We start from the raw sequence: 22080 nt of genomic DNA, 5'->3' as shown, positions 1-22080 counted from the left end.
GGAAAAGGGAAGGAAAAATTTCTACACATAGGAGCTAATACTTTTTTGTTCTAGGAAATTATCTAAGCCTTTTTTAAAGCCATTTACTGTCCCTGCTGTGACCAGCTCCTGCGGTAGGCTATTCCATAGATTCACAGTTCTCACGGTAAAGAAGACTTGTCGCCTCTGCAGGTTGAACCTTTTTTTCTCCAGATGGAGGGAGTGCCCCCTTGTTTTTTGAGAGGGGGTTTTACAAGGAACAGGATTTCACCATATTTTTTGTATGTGCCATTAATATATTTATATAAGTTAATCATGTCCCCCCTTAGTCGTCTTTTTTCAAGGCTAAATAGGTTTAATTCTTTCAATCTTTCCTCATTACTTAGATTCTCTATGCCCCTAATTAGCTTCGTTGCTCTTCTTTGTATTTTTTCCAACTCCAGGGCATCCTTTCTATGAACTGGAGCCCAGAACTGAACTGCATATTCTAGATGAGGCCTCACTAATGATTTGTAAAGTGGTAATATTACATCCCTGTCCCGTGAGTCCATGCCTCTTTTAATACAAGACAATATCCTGCTGGCCTTTGAAGCAGCTGATTGATATTGCATGCTGTTATTTAGTTTATGATTTACAAGTACACCCAGATCCTTCTCAACAAGTGAATCCGCCAGTGTAGCTCCCCCTAGGACATATGATGCATGCAGGTTGTTGGTACCCAGATGCATAACTTTACATTTATCTACATTAAACTTCATCTGCCAAGTGGTTGCCCAAACACTCAGTTTGTTTAAATCCGCTTGCAATTCATGAACATCTTCCATAGACTGAACTATATTGCATAGCTTGGTGTCATCTGCAAAAATAGAAATAGTGCTATTAATCCCATCCTCTATATCATTAATAAATAAGTTGAATAATAGTGGTCCCAGCACTGAACCCTGGGGTACACCACTTATTACCGGGGACCATTCAGAGTAGGAATCATTGACCACAACTCTCTGGATACGGTCCTTGAGCCAATTCTCAATCCAATTACAAACTATATTTTCTAAACCTATAGTCCTTAATTTACCCATTAGGCGTCTATGGGGGACAGTGTCAAATGCCTTTGCAAAGTCCAAAAACACTAAATCCACAGCGGCCCCTCTGTCTAGGCTTCTGCTTACCTCTTCATAAAAACAGATTAGGTTAGTTTGACAACTTCTGTCCTTAGTAAAACCGTGCTGGTTGTCACTTATAATGCTATTTATTGTCACATAATCCTGTATATAGTCCCTCAATAGTGTGTGGCACTATCTACAAGGGGGTGTGTGGAACTATCCACAAGCATGTGTGTGTGTGTGTGTCACTATCTACAGAGGACATTGTGGTATTAGCTACAGAGGGCACTGTGGTATTATCTACAGAGGGCACTATGGTATTATCCAATGGGGTGGCATTATCTACAGAGGGCAATGTGGCATTATCTACAGAGGGCACTGTGGCATTATCTAAGGGGGGTGTGGCACTATATACAGAGGGCACTGTGGCATTATCTATGTCGGGGGGTGTGGCACTACCTACTGAGGGCACTGTGGCATTATCTACAGAGGGCACTGTGGCAATATCTACAGAGGGCACTTTGGAATTATCTACAGAGGGCACTGTGGCATTATCTACAGAGGGCACTATGGCACTATCTACAGAGGACACTGTGGCAAAAGGGCTGTGTGGCACCATCTAAAGGGGGGCTGTGTGGCTCTATCTGCAGGGGGTGTGTGGCACTATCTACAGAGGGCACTTTGGCACTATTTACAGGGGGGCCATGTGGCACTATCTAAAGTGGGTACTGTGGCATTATCTACAGAAAGCAGTGTGTGGCAATATCTACAGGGAGCGGTGTGTGGCACTATCTACTGGGGGCAGTGTGGGGCACCATCTACAAGGGGCACTGAGTGTGGCACTATCTACGCTGGTTTTTACACTACCGGTAGTGGTCAACACATATCACATAGCCCTAGTAATAAAGTAAGACATCACCTGCTTTTAAACACTCAGGAAACCAGATAGATACTGGCCACCATAATAGTTGTCAGTTAAACTAGTGTAGAAATTTTTGTTTGTTTGTTTATATGCAGAAATTCTGGGAAGAAAACCACGCCCCATTAGCCACTCCCACGAGATAAGCCATGGCCACACAAGACATCCACCGAATAAGCCACACCCTAAGTGTCCCTAGAAAAAAAAAATGTTGGCAACTATGATATTTTCTTTCTGAAAAGAGGATGCAAAATAATAAGGGAGGGGACCAGCAGCCTTGATGGAATTAAGATTAAGCACAAAAAAACTTCTTTAGCCATTCCAGCTTTCTGTTAATACACAAGTGGGGCTGCAAATTCCCCATGGCTATTCTGATTACCCACTAGCATCCATTCTTTATTGGCAAGTATACACGCAGCAGATTTGTTGCAGACATTTCTACGACTGCAAATCTGTTCCATACATGTAAATGTTTTTTTTTCTGCAGCATGTGCATTGATATTTGCAATTCCCATTCAGATGAATGAGATACCCTAAAGTAGCTGCAAAAGTGGAGCTTCACTCGAAGGCTGCATCTGTGTTGTGCTACAACCATCTGAATATGGTCTAAGGGTTGAACTTATTATATATACAGTATGGGAATTGTGAAAGGCCATTTTTAGGAACCTCAGATTGTTCTACAGAAAGTCTATTCCTTATTATATGACAGATGGCGTCAAGTCACATGATTCTTGCGAGCTGAATAAGGACACCCAGTATAACTTTTATTGTTGCCCATTTCATCTGGAAAATATATATAGCTCCTACATTTCTGACATGTGATCCAACGGAATTAGTGTATGCCTTTAAAAAAAAAGCCAGTGTGGTAAACAGAGGATCATCGCAGGTCCAGCTTCTCTCACCACCGAATGAACAACCGTCCATGTAGTGCAAGAATGTGTTGGGTCCACCATAGCGGCTCCCTGTTCTGGCATATAGAGTGGGGTCCCAAGTGGGAGATCCCCTTATATGACATCCATATGCCATTACAGGGGATTTGGACAGGGTTTGTCCTGATGGGACAACCCCTGTAACCTTGCTTTCCATTTCTGAAATAATATTCTCACTAAAAGTTTAGAAATTGGAAGAAAGCTATAAAACAACCTACACAATGTTAAATATAAAAGGATGGTAAAAAAAAAAAAAGCACTTGCTTTTCAAGTGTTCAGTGAAATACGTCTGCACCTCTCATTATGTGTGCCTGATATGTGTGCTGTTGGACGTTCCCTGTGAAATGCCCTCAAATTATTATTACTGTCCTGTAAACCTGTCAGGAGAATGCAGGATGATATTTAACAGCCTGTCTTCTAATCGGCTAATGGAAATCTGTGGGCCATTCAAATTCCCCTATGGATTTAATATCCCCACTTGTAAAAGGAGAAATATTGATGATAATAATAATAATAATAATAATAATAATAATAATAATAATAATAATAATAATAATTAATACTTTTAGCTGTTTTTGTAATTTAATAATGTACATTTATCAAAAACTTTAATAAGAATTTTAAATATAGTAAGATTTAAAAAAACTTAAATGGTGTTCATGGACGGACATTAACTTTAAAGCCACAGGTTATTGTTTTTTATTGTGTACCCTGCAAAAGGTTAAATATCCCACTTTTGCCAACCTAGCAAGAGGATACTCTCCCTAAGTGTTCCCTAACCAGTGGCTGGAGAGCCACATGTGGCTTGCAAATCCCTGCTGTGAGGCCATAGGAGCAATGAGTTATGACCATGTGCTCTTGCTACAATGTGACATCCACATTAACAATATTACAGACTTATCCCCAAAAAAGTGCCAATTTGGGTGTTAAATTTCAAACTGAATCATTTACCTGCAGATTGAAATTTCATGATTTTGTATTTCTCTATGTTTATTGTCTTAACATTTTTTACTTGAGTGTGGCTGATAAGGTATAAAATGTTGGGGACCGCTGCTCTACCTGAACAGTAATCCATAATAAAAGGGTTTTTGTTTATGTGGAAATATATAGGATAAGACTATTTTCTGATTTCTTGCTCATAAATCAGACGAGTTTAGTGAAGTATATTATTAATACTATTATCTCTGTATTCACGTCTTGGTAATTTCCTCCACTTTACTCACTACTTTTGTCCATATCTAGCATACGTCCACATCAAATCTATGATATATGATTGAAAACCAAATGCATTGTTTTCAGTATTGTGATTTGTAACCCTAGTACAACATTACTCTGTAACTATTACCATACCTTTTTAGGTGACCCACAGATCATTTACTCATCTTTACCCATTTCCCCACCCTACTTTTGCCAGCATAAATCATGTGTCCTTATGAGATCTTATTTCATAATTGCAATTTTTTTTTTAACACGATGAGCAAGCGAATACAGCATTATTTGTATCATGACCTGTACATTATAAGTATCATCATATTTGGGAGATAGGACATTCAAGTAAATGAAATCCTTCAAACTTGGACCCATAAATTTGGTAGATTTTCCTACACATATAAGCAGACAGTCTAACTGGTGCCATTAAGAGACCGTAGGGGCCATGTATAAGATATATTCAAGGGTCTCATCTACTATAAAAATCTATAGCATATTTTGCTAAGTCTGTACTTCTTACAATGAATAATCCATATCTGTTATAAATGTTTCAGGAGTCAGATTATAATAGCTTGGACAAAACTTTTTAGATAGTACGCTATAGTGTATATAGGAGGTCGTGATAAAATATACGAGACCTGCTATTTATGTATATGTTTCTCATGGCTTTGTTGTGAAGCATTCAAGAATAGTAGCCATTGTCTTTGAAATCTTTATCCTATTGCCTTTTATCTACTTAGAACGGGTTAGGCTTCGTTCACATCTGCATTGGGGTCCCGTTCTGATGTTCCACTGGAGCTTTCCGTCAGAACGGAACCATGAACAGACACAAACTGACGGATTTCAATGGTGACGAATCCGGTGCCCATGGCTTCCGTTTGTCTTTGTTCTGCACTGGACCGGTCGTTTTGCCGGAAGCAATAGCGTAGTCAATGGTTTCAGTTTGTGTCTGTTCAGGATCCCGTTCTGATGGAAAGCTCCGACGGAACGTCAGTACGGGACCTCAACGCAGATGTGAACAAGGCCTACCCTTGCACCTTACCACAACTGTCATCATTTCCACTGTTTTATGGCTTTTTATCACTACAACACTGTCAACAGCCAGCCAAGTTCTCTAGTAAATATATAACAGGAAGGGCTTTTAGTCTTTAAAAATAAAATGTTTCCCATTTTCCAGTGTTATTTGCTTCAGATCTTGTGGTGTAAAACGAGTGAAGAACTGGAGATATACTAAAACACGTCACCAGCACGTCACCAGGCCTAAGTCCTTGTTCACACGGCGCATGAAAAAGCGACGTGTAAATGTGTAAAAAACGCTAGCGTTTTTGCAAGGCGCGTTTTAAACTACAGGCGTTTTTGCAGTGTCTTTGCCAATTTTCAGCGCGTTTTTGTGCGTGCAATTAGGACTCCCATTGACTATGGGAATTAGGCGCACTTTTGGAGCATTTTAGGCGCCAGGAATAGATCTGATGCTTCTTTTTTTTACAGGACGCGTTTTCTTAAACACGCGTGCGTAAAAAAACAACACGTTGTATGGACTACAATGCGTCTTCCCATTCATGTCATCGAGAAGCTTAAAGAAAGCATTTTTTACGCGTTTTTTGTCAGGTAAAACACGCAAAAACGCGTTGAATACGCGCCGTGTGAACAAGGGCTAAGAAGATGTTGGCCAAATATGTATAGGTGTGAAGGAGGGATATGGCGACTACCATGATGTCGTTCTGCCAGAGTGTTTTTGTACTCCGTTCAATACATTTTAATCTTTTTATGAGGAAAGCTTCCTGCATGACCTTCAGCAAAGCTACAAAGTGTCCACAATAAAATGCATCTGCATGTGGGTTGACTAGCATGGATTCTGTCTCTTATTTGCAATCCAAAGGCCTGCTGTTTTTTTTACCTGAAATCTTAGTACTCAGCAATTCCTCCTGAATATCTTGCATTGCTTCTTTTTCATCTGCCATGTTTTTTCTAAGGATTACTGAAATAAAAATGTAAAATTGCACATACATATATTATGTAAGGTTAAATCTGACTAAAAAAAAAATACAAAAGCAAAACATTATATATATACACAGTCAAACTCATCTTTTCTTATCATCAACGGCAGGTCACAGTAAAAATGAGCACCACTGCGGCCCTTTGATCTATGAACCACAATGGTTTTTCTCAAGGTGCAGCAGAAGTAAGGCTTAGGCCTTAATTCAACCGGCTGCCTGCAGGAAGAGTAAGGGCATGTTAACCAGGCTTATTTCTGTCTTATTTCAGAGAGTAAAAACGCTGCATTACGATCCGAAATACACCTCAAAAACGCCTGCAAACAACTTTCCATTTTTTTCAATGCTAGAAAGCTGTATAGTTCATATGAAGTTTAATTTTACGCTGCTATTTCAAAACACGCCTTGTAAAAAAGAAGTGACATGTCACTTCTTCAGGTGTTTTTTAAGTAGATTTCTAACATTTCCAATACACAATGCCAAAAATCACTTTAAAAAAACACTTAAAAAACGCTTGGCAAATCGGCTATAAAAACGCCTGGATTCAGAGGCTGATATTTCCTGAAATTAGCCTGGTATTTTTCTGCTTCACACATATGCTGTGTGAACCTACCGTAAAATATGGCTGAAGTAGGACTTGGAGGGCAAAGTGAAAGGTAAATAAGTTTTTTTTTTTTTATCCCAAGAAATGTTTCGGCAATGATATAAGGAAAAATCTAAAGAGTTTAAAGGCAGGTATACAGAAAATAACAAAAATAAAAGGCGGCTAAATGGAAGAACATTGTATTTATACGCTTCTCCTGTGGTCATTTTTAGTCACAATCCTAAAAGGAGTCCTCCACTTTGGAGAAGCCCAACTTGTTAGGTCCTTCACAATAAGCAGATCACACTCCCGCTGGGACCCCACAACGATCAGCTTTAATCCACAGGGAACCCTGTCAGTAAGTGTTTCATATCCCTGCAGCGCCACAACAGGATAAATTAAGCATTACACAGTGCAGGTAGTCCGCTTCCTTGACACATGGGTAATAAAAGACTCTGGCTACCTCTCTACAGGCCTCTATACTAAACCCACAGAGTGTAACAGCCTCTTACATTACACTAGTTGCAACAAACACAATACAAAAGACTCTACCTAGATCTCAATTATATAGGGTTTACAGGATAGTCTAGGACAAACTTCATTAAACCACCAGACAAAAAGAAATGACAAATAATTCAGAGACAACAATCCTACCCGGCCAAGCAAGAGAGACTCTCACCTAAACACATTGCATCTATTAACACCTATCATTTGTTTATTATTAAAATTTATCAAATCATCAAACGTTACTGACCACTACTCTCTAAGTCATACCCACAAATCTCAGAAATCTTTACTTAACCCGTGATTTGTCACAAAAGATGACAGAATCTTTGTGACTGTCTGGTCAAGGCTAACATTGTGTCACCCACCAGAAAACGTATCCAACGCACACTACCCACCAAACATTTGGGGTTACGCTACATGGGACTCCTTTTACATAGTATACTTATATAAATGCCCCTGCGGACTCAGATACATTGGAGAAACCACCCAACACATCCTTGATCGTATTTCACAGCATACAATCCATTTGGAAAGTCTTCAGACCCTTTAAAAATTTTCACATTTTTAATTAGTTATGTTGAGGCCTTGTGCTAAAAAAAAAAAAAATGCAAGTTTTTCCCTTTCATTTCAATACCCCATAATGACAAAGTGAAAACAGAATGTTAGTAATCTTTGCTAATTTATTTAAAAGGAAAAACTAAAATATTGCATTGACATAAGTATTCAGACCCTTTACTCAGTACTTAGTTGAAGTACCTTTGGCAGTGATAACAGCCTCCAGTCTTCTTGGGTATGATGCCACAAGGTTTGCACACCTGGATTTGGGGATTTTCTGCCATTCTTCTCTAGCTCTGTCAGGTTGGATGGAGACCGTCAGTGGACAGCTATATTCAGGTCTCTCCAAAGATGTTCCATTGGGTTCAAGTCAGGGCTCTGGCTGGGCCATTCACAGAGTTGTCCCTAAGTCACTCCTGTGTTGTCTTGGCTTTGTGCTTAGGGTCATTGTTATGTTGGAAGGTGAATCTTCAGCCCAGTCTGAGGTCAAGGGCACTCTGGATCAGGTTTTCATTAAGAGTATCTCTGTACTTTGCTCCTTTCATCTTTCCCTTAATCCTGACCAGTCTCCCTGTTCCAGCCGCTGAAAAACACCCACAGCATGATGCCACCACCACCATGCTTCACTGTAGGGATGGTATTGGGCAGGCGATGAGCAGTGCCAGGTTTCCTCCAGACATGACGCTTAGAATTAAGGCAAACTTCAATCTTGGTTTCATCAGACCAGAGAGTCTTATTTCTCACAGTCTGAGAGTCCTTTAGGTGCTTTTTTGAAAACTCCAGACGGGCTTTCATGTGTCTTTTACTGAGGAGAAGCTTCTTTCTGGTCACTCTGCCATAAAGTTGTTCCCATTTGCACACAGGATCTTTGGAGATCAGCCAGAGTGACCATTGCGTTTTTGGTCACCTCTCTTACCAAGGACCTTCTCTCCCGATTACTTAGTTTGGTGGGTGGACAGCTCCAGGAGGAGTCCTGGTTGTTCCAAACTTCTTCAATTTAAGAATTATGGTGCGCACTTTGCTCCTGGGAACTTTCAGTGCAGCAGAAATGTTTTTGTACCCTTCTCCAGATCTGTGCCTCCACACAATCCTGTCTCTGAACTTTACAGGCAGTTCTTTCCTCCTCATGGCTTGGTTTTTGCTCTGATATGCATTGTCAGCTGTGAGACCTTATATAGACAGGGGTGTGTATTTACAAATCATGTCCAATCAAATTAATTTACCACAGATGGACTCCAATCAAGGTGTACAAACATTTAAAAAATGAATGATCTAGAGAAATGGAGGCCCCCAGAGCGAAATTTCAAGTGTCATAGCAAAGGGTCTGCAATATTTGAGTTTTTCCTTTTTTTAATGAATTTGCAAAAAATTCTAAAATTATTATGATTCTTATTATATATTCTCTTCTCAGACCCACTAGATCTACACAGGGTGAGTTCCATTATATCAGGGATATCGGAGTCAGGACAAGTATTGAACATATTATTATTATTATACTTTATATGACAGGTTCCTAACATACTAACTACCACCTTTATCATCCTTTTTATACAACAAAGCACCTGTCATCAACAGGGGCACGCATATTGGTATAGTATGGAATTCCCCACTGAAAGCTAACATTACAAACCTGCCTCACAGTACCATTATTTGCAATGTTTTACCCCGCTCCACCTATTTACAGCTGTCCCACTCCTGTAAAGCCCTCCTATTAATTTAATAGGTACTGCTTCCTACTGACTGCCCATTCTTCCACATAACATCAATCATGACCAACCCTGTATAGACACCCCTATAGGTTTCCACAGTATGAGCAGTCTCATATGGTACATCACAGCACTTCACCCTGCACCCTTGTGAAGCGCCATTCTTTGCTCTGATGGGTTGATGGCTGCTGGACAATCAGATTTTGCTCAGCCATTCCCAATTCCAGTCTCCCAAGCACACCAAGCTAGCACATGCGTACATAGCCACACTGTCGGATCGGCCCCCTCCCCTATCTCGAGTCTTATAAACCCTTTCCCACTCTCCTCCATGTCATCTACCCATGACTTTAATCGTAGACACATGTTATAACACTACACACTTCACCATGCCTTTAATTTCTAATTATGACATTTCTTACATATTTCTTGCCATTAGCTCCTTCCTTTTCCCCAACAGAGTCATTTGACTGGCTGCTAATTATAGCGTTTACTACTACTTTAGGTTAATAGCCCCAGGTTTCCCCCAATATGCCTCTGGATTGTATACACCCCCGAGTTTTGCAGAAATTATGTACCGTGATATACAGACCCTTATTTTTAATATTTAAGGATTCTATCATGACTGTGTCTGTTGCCCAGGACTGGCACATAGCATGTGGTGCCAATGTTCAAAAACGGGTCAAAAAGTGAACCTGAAACTATGGACCTGTAAGTTTAGTCTCCATTGTAGGTAAAATATTTGAAAATTTTCTAAAACATGCTATTCTCGAGTATCTGAATAAAAATAAACTGTTAATACAGCATCAGCATGAGTTTATGAGGGATCGGTCCCGTCAAACCAATCTGATCAGCTTCTATGAGGAGGTAAGTTCTAGAATGGACCTGGGTAAGGCTGTGAATGTTGTGTATCTAAACTTTGTAAAAGCGTTTGATACTGCGCCACATAAAAGGTTGGTACATAAAATTTAAATGCTGAGATTGGGGGAAAATATGTGTAATTGAGTTAACAACTTGTACATCCACAGATAGGATCACAGTTACCAGTAGGGTACCACAGGGGTCAGTATTGAGTCCTCTTCTTTTAAAAATGTTTATTACTGACCTTGTAGAGGGTTTACAGAGTATAATTTCAGTATTTGCAGATGATACTAAGCTCTGTAAAGTAATGAACAGAGCAGGATAATATAATACTACAGAGGGATTTGGGGAAGCTGGAGGTTTGGGCAGAGAAATGGCAAATTAAGTTTAATGTACATAAATGTAAAGTTATGCACTTGGGCAAAGTAAAGAAATTCTACAATTATGCATTAAATGGTAAAACACTGGGTAAGACTGCTATTGAAAAAAGATTTGGGGATAGTAATGGAAAATAAACTTAACTTTAGCAACCAATGCCAGGCAGCTGCTGCCAAGGCAAAAAAATATATGGAATGCATCAAGAGGCATAGATGTTAATGACAAGAACATAGTTTTGCTTCTATACAAATCACTAGTCAGACCACACATGGAATATTGTGTACAATTTTGGGCACCTGTGTATAAGAAGGACATAGCTGAACTAGAACAGGTATAAAGGAAGAGCGACCAAGGAAATTAAGGGAATAGGTGGATTGCAATACCAAGAAAGGTTATCAAACTTGGGGTTATTCAGTTTGGGGCGATCGAATTACAATGTACAAATATATGAATGGACAGTACAGAGATCTTTCTAATGATCTTTTTACACCAAGGCCTGTAACAAGGACAAGGGGGCATCCTATACGTCTAGAGGAAAAAAGGTTTCACCATCGTCACAGATGGGGATTCTTTACTGTAAGGGCAGTGAATGTTTGGAACTCTCTGTCACAGGATGTTGTGATGCTTTATTTTATTGAGCAAGTTGAAGGAGAGCCTGTAAGCATTTCTTGAAAAATATAATATTACAGATTATAAGTACTAGATTTTGGAGATGAGATGTTGGTGCAGGCATTTATTCTGATATTTGGGGTTGGGGAGAATTTTTTCCGTAAATGAGGTAATTGGCAGCCACCTCATGGGGGTTTTTCACAGACGCTTTCACACAGATAGCTTTCTGAAAAAAGTCAGTTAATAAACTGATTCATTTACTTGCATAGGGGTTGTCGGGTCGTGAAAACGGCTGAAAATGGAATATGTTCTATTCTTTTGACGGACAGTATTCACGGTCCATTAAAAAAATGGACGTGAGAATACACCCAAAGAATTTATTGTTTTAAAAACGTCCGTATGGCGGCCGTTTTTCACAGTCATGTGAATATAGCCTAACCAATTTATTGAGTGCTGTGGATTCTGATATACTATATGTTATTATTTAACTCCATGTCCATGCAGGGAGTTTGGAGCTGTATGAGAAAAACAGAGCTCTAACCGCTATATAGATATATTAAGAAATTAATCAGCAGTTAATATGTAAAACTGCAAAGAGATTTTATAAAATCCTTAAAGGAGATAGCTAAATCCTCCCTTACTTATGTTACAGGAACTTTACTTCCCAGTAAAGGCTCTGGTCTGACACATCCCTGATGGACAAATAAGCATTTGGCCATCAATACAAAATCATGTTTTACGCTCTATGGGCATTGATCTAATCACAAATGTCTCTGCAAGGTGAAGGGAATGGGAGAGGTCTCTTGTTGTGATTAACTGCCAGAGAGATCTAAGAGAGGGAAGGACGAAGATATTAGTCTAATGAGAGCTAAAAAGTCTGTAATTAGTGACTGTCAGACACCTAGAACTACAGTTCAGTTTTCTTTCTGGCACACTTCGTAAAGACATTAAATTTTTTAAAACAATTTGACAGACTACGTCATACTCCTACATACCTCCTAACCGTCACAGGCGGTCTGCAAAATGTCCCGCTGGGCGCTGCATCAGAATAGCTGATCGCTGCTGACTGCAGCAGCGATCAGAAGAAGGCAGGAGTCTTGCGGCGGTGTTCTCACTGGGATCGATGCCGGCCCGTGAGTGGACCAGTCCAGTCACCTGACCTGTCACCTGACCTCACCGGTCAGGTGACTGGACTGGTTCACTCCCGGGCCGGTATAGACACCAGTGAGAACGCCGCTGCGACTCCTGCCTTCTTCTGACGGCGAGTGCCGTCAAAGCAGAGCGAAGAGTGGCAGCAGTAGGGCCGGCTAAGCCCTTATTCACATGACAGGGTTTCCCGGCCGGGTGATGGCCGTTCATAAAACGGCTGTCACACGGCTGCAGTAGGAACAATAGACCCCTAATGGGGCTATTCACATGACCGATTTTTTGACGGCCTGGGAAACCTGGCCGTCAAAAAATGGGACATGCCCTATTTTCGGCCGTTTACCCGGCCGCCCGGCTCCCATAGAAGTCTATGGGGCCGGGTAATACACGGCCATCACCGGAATGTGTCCCGAGTGACGGCCGTGTCTTCCGTCGCTCGCTCTCTCTCTCTCCTCCTCCTCCTCACAGTGCAGAGTGCATGTGAGGAGGAGGGTCTTTTTTTGCTCCCTGTAGGAGTCGGAATTCCCAATCCCCGGCCGGGGATTGGGGATTCCACTACAGGAGAAGTGAGTGACTACACTGTCCATATATGGACACAGCGTCGTCACTCACTTCTGAAGCGGAATCTCCGACCCTGTGGCCGGAGATTCCGCTACAGAAGAAGTGAGTGACCACACTGTCCATATATGGACACAGTGATGTCACTCACTTCTGATTGGAAATCCCTGACCCTGTGGCCGGGGATTCCTCTCCAGGAGAAGTCAGTGACTTCACTGTCCATATATGGACATTGAAGTCAGTGACTTCTCCTGGAAGGGGGGGGGATGGGTGCAACCTACAGGGGGCTGTGTGGCATTACCTACAGGGGGCTGGGCGGCATTACCTACCAGGGGGGCTAGGTGGCATTACCTACAGAGGGCTGTGTGTGGCAACAAATTTAAATGATATTCATCCGATTTTAAAACGGACAGGGAAAAAAACGGATGCAAAACGGGTCAAAATTGGCCGTTAAAAACGGCAATACGGCACCGAACGGCTGCAAAACGGCCATTTTTATCGGCCGACACTCGGACCCTGTCGTGTGAATAAAACCTACCTCTACCGCTCTCCGCTCTGGCGGCAATGTGGCACCTACAGGGGGACTGTGTGTGGAGCTATCTACTGGGTGGCTGTGTGTGTAGCTATCTACAGGGGTGCTGTGTGTGGAGCTATCTACAGGGGGCTGTGTGTGGCGCTATGTACAGGGGGCTGTGTTTGGAGCTATCTACAGGGGGCTGTGTGTGGCACTATCTACAGGGGGCTGTATCTGACGCTATGTACAGGAGGGCTGTATCTGGCGCTATGTACAGGGGGGCTGTGTCTGGCGCTATCTACAGGGGGTCTGTGTCTGGCGCTATCTACAGGGGGTCTGTGTCTGGCGCTATCTACAGGGGGGCTGTGTTTGGCGCTATCTACAGGGGGGCTGTGTGTGGCACTATCTACAGGGGGCTGTATTTGACGCTATGTACAGGGGGGGCTGCATCTGGCGCTATCTACAGGGGGGCTGTGTGTGGAGCTATATACAGGGGACTGTGTCTGGAGCTATCTACAGAGGGCTGTGTCTGACGCTATCTACAGGGGGGCTGTGTCTGACGCTATTTACAGGGGGCTGTATCTGACGCTATCTACAGGGGGGCTGTGTGTGGAGCTATCTGCAGGGGGGCTGTATCTGGAGCTATCTACAGGGGGCTGTGTCTGGCACTATCTACAGGGGGGCTGTGTCTGGCACTATCTAAAGGGGAGCTGTGTGTGGAGCAATCTACAGGGGGACTGTGTGTGGAGCTATCTACAGGGGGCTGTGTGTGGCGCTATCTACAGGTGGGCTGTGTGTGGAGCTATCTACAGGGGGGCTGTGTCTGGCGCTATGTACAGGGGGGCTCTGGTGGATGATTTTTCCATTGACCGGTAGCAGTGTTACACAACTGGAAAAAAAAAATCCCCATCATGTAACTGTGCTACCTGTCAATTGAAAAGTCATCCACCACAGGGTCTCCCTCTTGACTTTCATTGTTCTCAGCCTTTTGGTTTGTCCTGCAGCTGCTGCTGCCGCGATGAGGAATTGTTATACCCAAGATAGGAAAAGTAACATAAAGACGATATAACCTGATCCATAATATCTGTGCTATCCAGACAGACTAGAGATCCGCAGTGACAATGTGCGCGTGTTATTTGCAGAAGGATCTGGCCGTGATTTGATGTGTTTATGTGTGATATTGGGCATGGTTAGGGGCGTGGCTTAAAATGTCCCTATTTTCCGAATTCAAAAGTTGGGAGGTATGCTCCTATGATAATATTAACAGCACAAATTACATTCTTTAAATCTTATTATATCTTTGTGCATGAAAACAGTTGCACCTCAATATTAATATCTAATCTAATCATAGCTTATCTACTATAATTCACCAGTTTACCATCCAAATCACCTTTTAAACTCTTGACGTTCATCCAAGTAGTTCTGAGTAATACAGTGTGCATATTACACTGGCTACTGATATACAAGCTTATTATTATTTACTATACTAATCTTATGTAACATTATATGGGTCAGTAACTAGAAGTTTCAGTAGGATAGAGTTTTGCTTAGTGATGTGCAATAAGACTGTGCAATTTATATCCAAACTGGGCAAAAACAGATAACTGGTGCATAGCAAGATATTAAAACATAATGTAGGTCCAAGCAGCCAAAGAGTCATTTTCTGACTTTTTAGTGGTCTGGACAGAATTTTTAAATTGTGGTATGAACCTTGTTAACTTTAAGATCATGGTGCTCCATTAAAGCTGTTACCCCAAGCTGCTTCTGATCATAATCCAATCAAAATTGAACCTAGGATCAACTAAACTGATCAATTAAACTGACCCTAGGATCAACTAAATCTTCTTGTTTGCTAATAATACATTTCCTCTGGGGAGGGTAGTCCTGCAAAGTTACTTGCCACCCCATAGCAAAGAAGATAGGACTAACCAGGTTGAGACCGCTCTCTCTAAGGACTCCATAGCAACTACATGGTCTGCTTTCATGGCATCCTAGTGGTTAGCTTGTTATATTATATTCATCCACACGGACATGCGCCTGTAATACTAGTTTCTTACAGTATATGTAGTATCAGATCTTGCAGCTCAGGATATTATTGTGTGTAGTAAAATCAACAGGGTAGATTAGTTTAAAAGACAACGGAACCTGTGAATCTTGTTATAAAACACTATTGAAAAGAATAGATAAACTCATTAATGTCATTACTTCACGTGAACAGAGCTGAGCTGCAATACCATACACAGCTCATGGACAAGAGTGGCGCTGTTTCTAACATTGGAGTTTATCTTATGCCATAAATGTTTTTGATGGGAATACCCCTTCAACCTCTACTCTTCGTATTTGCTTTGGAAACCAAAAGTTATTATCTTAAACAGTGAAACATGTGAGTCAACATCTAATGATTTTTAAGCACTTTTTTAAAAACAAAATGTGTTTATTTTTAAACTTTTTAAATATTTGACAATACTGCATCCATTCCTGTCCCTTATTTCAAAATCTTATTTGCGCCTTCATAAGTAGATATTTAACAGGATCATATGTTCATAAACCCATGTTGAATACTGATTTTTTTCCCTTAAATTTGCATTTTCTTCCATTTTTATTACTTGGAAGATATAAAAGCGGTTGATATTTACCCGAGCAGCACTGAGCCAGTTAGAAAACATTCTGCTTATTTCTTGGCACAGCAGAAAAATACTATATGCTTCCGAGATCCTAATACTTAGATTACAACTATTCAGTACAGGCTTTTAAGGTATCTCACTGGACCAGCAAACGGAAAGTGAACAACAAAAGTTTTCTAAGGAGATGGTTTTCCAATTGTACAACCATGTTATCATATTCAGAAGCATGACATTCTCGTGTTACTGGAGTCATTTACTCACCTTTTACCAGATACTGATATTAAGTATATAAATGATTTATATAATTTATGTGTGAAAGTCACCGTGAACAGTCAATTCCTCAATAAAAGTCTACATAGGGCATTCAGTCGCTCTCCCATAATGTAAAGAACAAAGAGTTTCCTGCTAGAAATGGATCAATAAGTCATTACGGCCACCTCAGGGATTGTCCACCGCTATGCAGCAATACATCTATAGCTTCTATATCTCTGGATAATAAGACAGGTCGGGGGTTCAGGAGTCTGGAAAAGCTGGGCCCTAGAAACAAATGTGACTAAAAATGGAAGACTGCAAAACATTTTTAACAGCTTGACAGAAGAGTGACTCAGGAATTTATATTTACTGGTGGCTTTTATTTTAGAGAGGAAATGCTCTTTAGGCTTCATTCACACTGATATTTGGGAGATAAATTCTAACAACAAGCAATAAGCATGCTGAATAATAAACCTGAAAAAGGGATGAAGAAAAGTGAAAAGGTAGAAGTAGAGGAAGATGAGGATTAATATATATATATTGAAACCTCTTTGAGACAATCACCCAAAATCTCACTACAAATGGTCTTCTAAGAAGATGGCCAGTATACCGTACATACTATACAGATGTAGCCATCTTTATCTTGACTCTTAATGCCTTAAGTGTACTGTTCTAAGAAACTTTAACTTGACTTTTTCAATGGCTTTTGTTGTGTTATATCACATTTCAGAAAGTTATCAGGGTCAAATTAAACTCTGCTACGTCTGTATGTGATGGAGCGGAAAATCTGTCACAGGTCAAATCTGGTCTGTATACGGGGAGGGGTGTTCTTTCAAAGAGGTAGTCTGCTGTTGATGTTTCAATGTATATGTCCCACAGTGCTCCTCTACACTATAAACATCCATAGCAGCAGAGGAGTGTGTGACATAAAGAGCTCATGATTATTTTTCTTGGTATTTCAGTGATCTGCATTCACTTTTCCTTTAGGCCTCCTTCTAATCTCCCCTTCCATCATCCACAACAATCACTATCTGCACTGTACCTATGAGTGGATATGGGCCTTCTTGGCTACAGGGCCACAGAGCATTTTCTATAACTGCTGTCCTTGTACTTATGGCCGCACAAACAAAAGAAAAATACATGCTGGGTGACATCTATTGATAGCGTCTATTACAGTGCCCATAGGATTGTCATACAGCTTTTCACATAGGCTACACGTATCTGTGCTGCAGAGCTTGGAATTATGGAGGGACAAAATCAAGACAGAATACAAATGATAAGATGAATATATATCTTAAAACAAACCTTAATTATCAGCACTTGGCAACGCTACATCTATAGCTACAATCTACAGTTCCTCAGAACCATATAAGTACAATGGACAGGAGAAGACACGCTTCCATGCAATGAATGAGCTTGAGCACCATGGACAAGAGCAGGGGGAGATACAGGTCCTTACCAATAAATTAGAATATCATTAAAAAGTTAATTTATTTCAGTAATTCAATTCAAAAAGTGAAACTCATATATTAGATAGATTCATTACACACACAGTGATCTATTCCCGGCATTTTTTTATTTTAATGATGATTATTGCTAACAGTTCATGAAAACCCCAAATTTTGTATCTCAAAAAATTAGAATATTATATAAGCCCAATTTCAAAAATTATTTTAATACCAAAATTTTGGCCTACTAAAAAGTATGTCCAGTATATGCCCTCAATACTTGGTCGGGGTTCCTTTTGCATTAATTACCACATCAATGCGGTGTGGCATGGAGGCGATCAGCCTGTGGCACTGCTGAGGTGTTATGGAAGCCCAGGTTGTATGATAGTGGCCTTCAGCTCGCCCACATTGTTGGGTCTGGTGTCCCCCATCTTCATCTTGACAATACCCTATAGATTCTCTATGGGATTTAGGTCAGGCGAGTTTGCTGGCCAATCAAGCACAGCGATACTGTGGGTATTACACCAGGTATTGGTACTTTTGGCAGGGTGGGCAGGTGCCATCTCCTGCTGGAAAATGAAATCAGCATCTCCATAAAGCTTGTCAACAGAGGGAAGCATGAAGTGCTCTAAAATTTACTGCTAGACGCTGCGCTGACTCTGGACTTGATATAACACAGTGGACCAACACCAGCAGATGACATGGCTCCCCAAACCATCACTGACTGTGGAAACTTCACACTGGACCGCAAGACACTTGGATTGATGCCTCTCCACTCTTCCTCCAGACTCTGGGACCTTGATTTCCAAATGAAATGCAAAATTTACTTTCATCTGAAAACTGGACTTTGGACCACTGAGCAACAGACCAGTCCTTTTTCTCCTTAGCCCAGGTAAGACGGTTCGGACTATGTCTCTGGGTCATGAGTGGCTTGACACAAGGAATGCGACAGTTGTAGCCCATGGATATGTTTGTGTGTGGTGGCTCTTGAAGCACTGACTCCAGCCGCAGTCCACTCCTTGTGAATCTCCCCCAGATTCTTGAATGGCCTTCTCTTGACAATCCTTTCAAGGCTGCGGTTATCCCTGTTGCTTGTGCACCTTTTTCTGCCACACTTTTTCCTTCCTCTCAACTTACCATTACTATGCTTGGATACAGCACTGTGGACAGCCGGCTTCTTTAGCAATGTCCTTTTGTGGCTTACCCTCCTTGTGGAGGATGTCAATGACTGTCTTCTGGACAACTGTCAGGTCAGCATCCTCCCCACGATTATGTAGCCTACTGAACCGAACTGTTGGACCATTTAAAGGCTGAGGAAACCTTTGCAGGTGTTTTGTGTTGATTAGCTGATTAGAGTGTGACACCATGAGTCCACAATCTTCAACTTTTACACAATATGCTAATTTTCTGGGATACTAAATTTTGGATTATCATTAACTATTAGCCATAATCTTCAACATTAAAAGAAAAAAATGCTGGAAATAGATCACTGTGTGTGTAATGGATCTATATAATATATGAGTTTAACTTTTTGAATTGAATTACTGAAATAAATTAACTTTTTGATGATATTCTAATTCGTTGAGAAGGACCTGTATATTTTAAAACCATGAGCAAAAGTAAATGAGATATATTTTTAGCATCTTTAGTATCAAGCCCCAAAATCCCACATGGTTAAAGGACCAGTGTCACGAAAAAAAAAATTTTTAGATCAATTTGATTTTAGTGTTTTATTAAACTTTTTTTTATTTATTTGTGTGTTTGTGTTTTACTTTTTTTTATTTTTTCATTTTTTTTTCCATCTCTGTATGTGTCGATTAACGACACATACAGACATGGAATACGGCACATACAGTCCCATAGTGAATGCGAACGGGGCCCGTTCCATCCACTATGCTGAACGCCGTCTGCGTGGGAACAGCGCATGCGCCGCTCCCACACAGTCCAAGTTGAACTGTGCGACGTCCGGCGCCATTTTCCTGTGGACCGGAAGTCGCGGCCGGACAGTAATATTACTACTTCCGGTCGCGGCTTCCGGACTTGTGCACTTGGAGTGCGGTAGCAGACGGAGCGGACGGACCAGAGGGAGCGGCGGCGGCAGGAGCAGGTAAGTTATTTCTATGTATGTTCGTGTTTTAGTGTGTGTTTACTACTGTATGTTAACCTACTACACTGTGTGTTCGCTCAAAAAATGGCGACACACAGTGTAGGAGGTTTGACCGTTCAATCCCCTCGTTTCTCCCGGCACTAGCTAGGATAAAGGAGGGGGGATTCTGAGAGCTCACTAGAGCGAGTGAGTTTTCTCAAATTTTGCAGCATAAAGCAATGTGGTTGCTTTACCACATGCAATGCTGCAATTTTGGGAATTGCTCCATCTAGTGACCAGCGCTGGGAAATATTATAAATTAGAATCTAATTTATAATATTTCCTGACTCGTGAAAAAAAATAAAAAAATTAGAACAATGTTTAATCACCTATACACTAATTGTTTAACTAAAAAAAAACAAACATTTTTTCTAGCGACACTTTCCCTTTAAATACCGGATCTGTACAAGCTCTCTACCACACACGCCTATTATGGCTTTAGGACAGCCTTTCCTGATCTCGCGATCTTCTGATCCTGTCCTATACCGATCATGCACAGAGCCATAATACGTTTGTAGACATGGTTTTTGTATCTATACTGGAACTAGGCATTAATGTGAAAATACAGCCATCAACAGTTCAGCCGCAGTACCTGACGGCACTGAAGAAAACTTTGATTTTCTAAACCAACACTAAGTTATTAGTCACATTATGATTTTTTCTGCCTTTCTGACAATTTGTAACCTTGTAATAATTATTTACTTACCACAGAATAAAAGCCTTAAAAAATAGTCGGAAGTCAGCCACGTGCTGCGTTTCCACTGGCAGGGGTTCCGTTATATTGCAGGACACATATCTGTTGATTGCAAGGAGTGATCCACATCACATCCCTTTAAATGATCTAGATAAATAAACAGGGGATTAGTCACTAGTCCTCCTGCTGTATGATTCTCACAGTACAGTAAAATCTACAACAGAGAAGCATTAGTCATTTCTTGAAATAAACCAACTTATATTATGTAACCAGATTTCCATAAAAAAGTTTTAATTACGATCCCTAAAAGATTCAAACGCTTTGGGAAAGATTTACTAAGCGAAAGAGAATTCTTGCACAAATTCTGCCAAAAAAGTGGCGCACATGACGTGCACCAAATCTATTACGTGTTTTATACACATTTTCTACCTTTCTCTACAGTTTTGAAAAGTGTCCAGAAAAAGTGAAGTGGCTAAAAGGAGAAGTAAAATACGACAGATTGATTAATGTCGTGCTCCATTTTTTTGTTGCAAAATATTGATGTAAAATACGTCATGGAATAGGTGGTGTGAAGAAGAGAAAAGTGTCTAACAAGATGCACCAAATGTATCATAGCAGTTTCTGTCTTTTTATGTTCTAGTTTTAAACTGTCTAAATTTAGCACAGAATTAAAGAATCTGCCCCAATATCTATCACGCATTGAAGCTAATGTTACATCATCTTCCAAAAAATATTTTTACACATTTACTACCTTTATATGGATGCAGAAGCTAAAGGGCTTGTATGAGATATGCAAAACATAGCGGCTTTTTTCCAGAAACAGTGCCACTCTTTTCCACTGGCTGTGTCTGGTATTACAGATAAGCCATATTCACATTTAGAGGGCATAATAATAATGAAAAGAAAAGCATTGGCAGCAGGATAGGGATATGACACACAAGAGTGATACATTTCCATTTACGGAATTCTTTGGAAAGCCATAATAATGGGTTGAAAAATATAAATGTAAATGTATAGACTAGTAGTGATCTATCTTTCAAGTTATTAGCATCCACTGGTCCACTTTGCAGATTCATAAACAATTTGATATAAATCTACTTTATGCCATCCATTTGCATATTGGCCGAACAAGCATATTGTGCAGTCTGGCAGCCATTGCACTCTTAAGGCCCTTTTACATGGGCCCTGTAAACGGGGCAGCGATCAGCTGATGATCGGCTGATTGCATCTTTTATGCAGATAAAAAAAATGGTTGCTTGTCGGCAGCACATCTCCCCGTGTAAACAGGGGATGTGTTGCCGACAAGATGCAAACGTATGAGGACATAGTATCGTATTACCTATACATTTCGAGCGCAGCTCCATGAAAA

General features: G+C 40.8%; 1 protein-coding gene across 2 annotated transcripts in view; it reads right to left on the bottom strand.

Moving 5' to 3' along the window:
* CRACD (capping protein inhibiting regulator of actin dynamics) overlaps positions 1 to 22080 on the bottom strand; it is a 186649-nt gene that overhangs the window by 122396 nt on the left and 42173 nt on the right. Inside the window, exons 2-3 of one of the 2 annotated variants that reach the window (XM_075859937.1) lie at positions 20724 to 20858; positions 6037 to 6117 (exon numbers count right to left, since the gene is read on the bottom strand). In XM_075859937.1, coding sequence (XP_075716052.1) covers positions 6037 to 6100 — 64 coding nt within the window. In that variant the 5' untranslated portion in view covers positions 6101 to 6117; positions 20724 to 20858. The remainder of the gene's footprint in view (positions 1 to 6036; positions 6118 to 20723; positions 20859 to 22080) is intronic. The other variant, XM_075859945.1, reaches the window with a different exon arrangement.

The sequence above is a fragment of the Rhinoderma darwinii genome, chromosome 1 (assembly GCF_050947455.1).
Source record: "Rhinoderma darwinii isolate aRhiDar2 chromosome 1, aRhiDar2.hap1, whole genome shotgun sequence".
NCBI classification, from domain to species: domain Eukaryota; kingdom Metazoa; phylum Chordata; class Amphibia; order Anura; family Rhinodermatidae; genus Rhinoderma; species Rhinoderma darwinii.
This window is presented reverse-complemented; position numbering and strand designations above follow the sequence as displayed.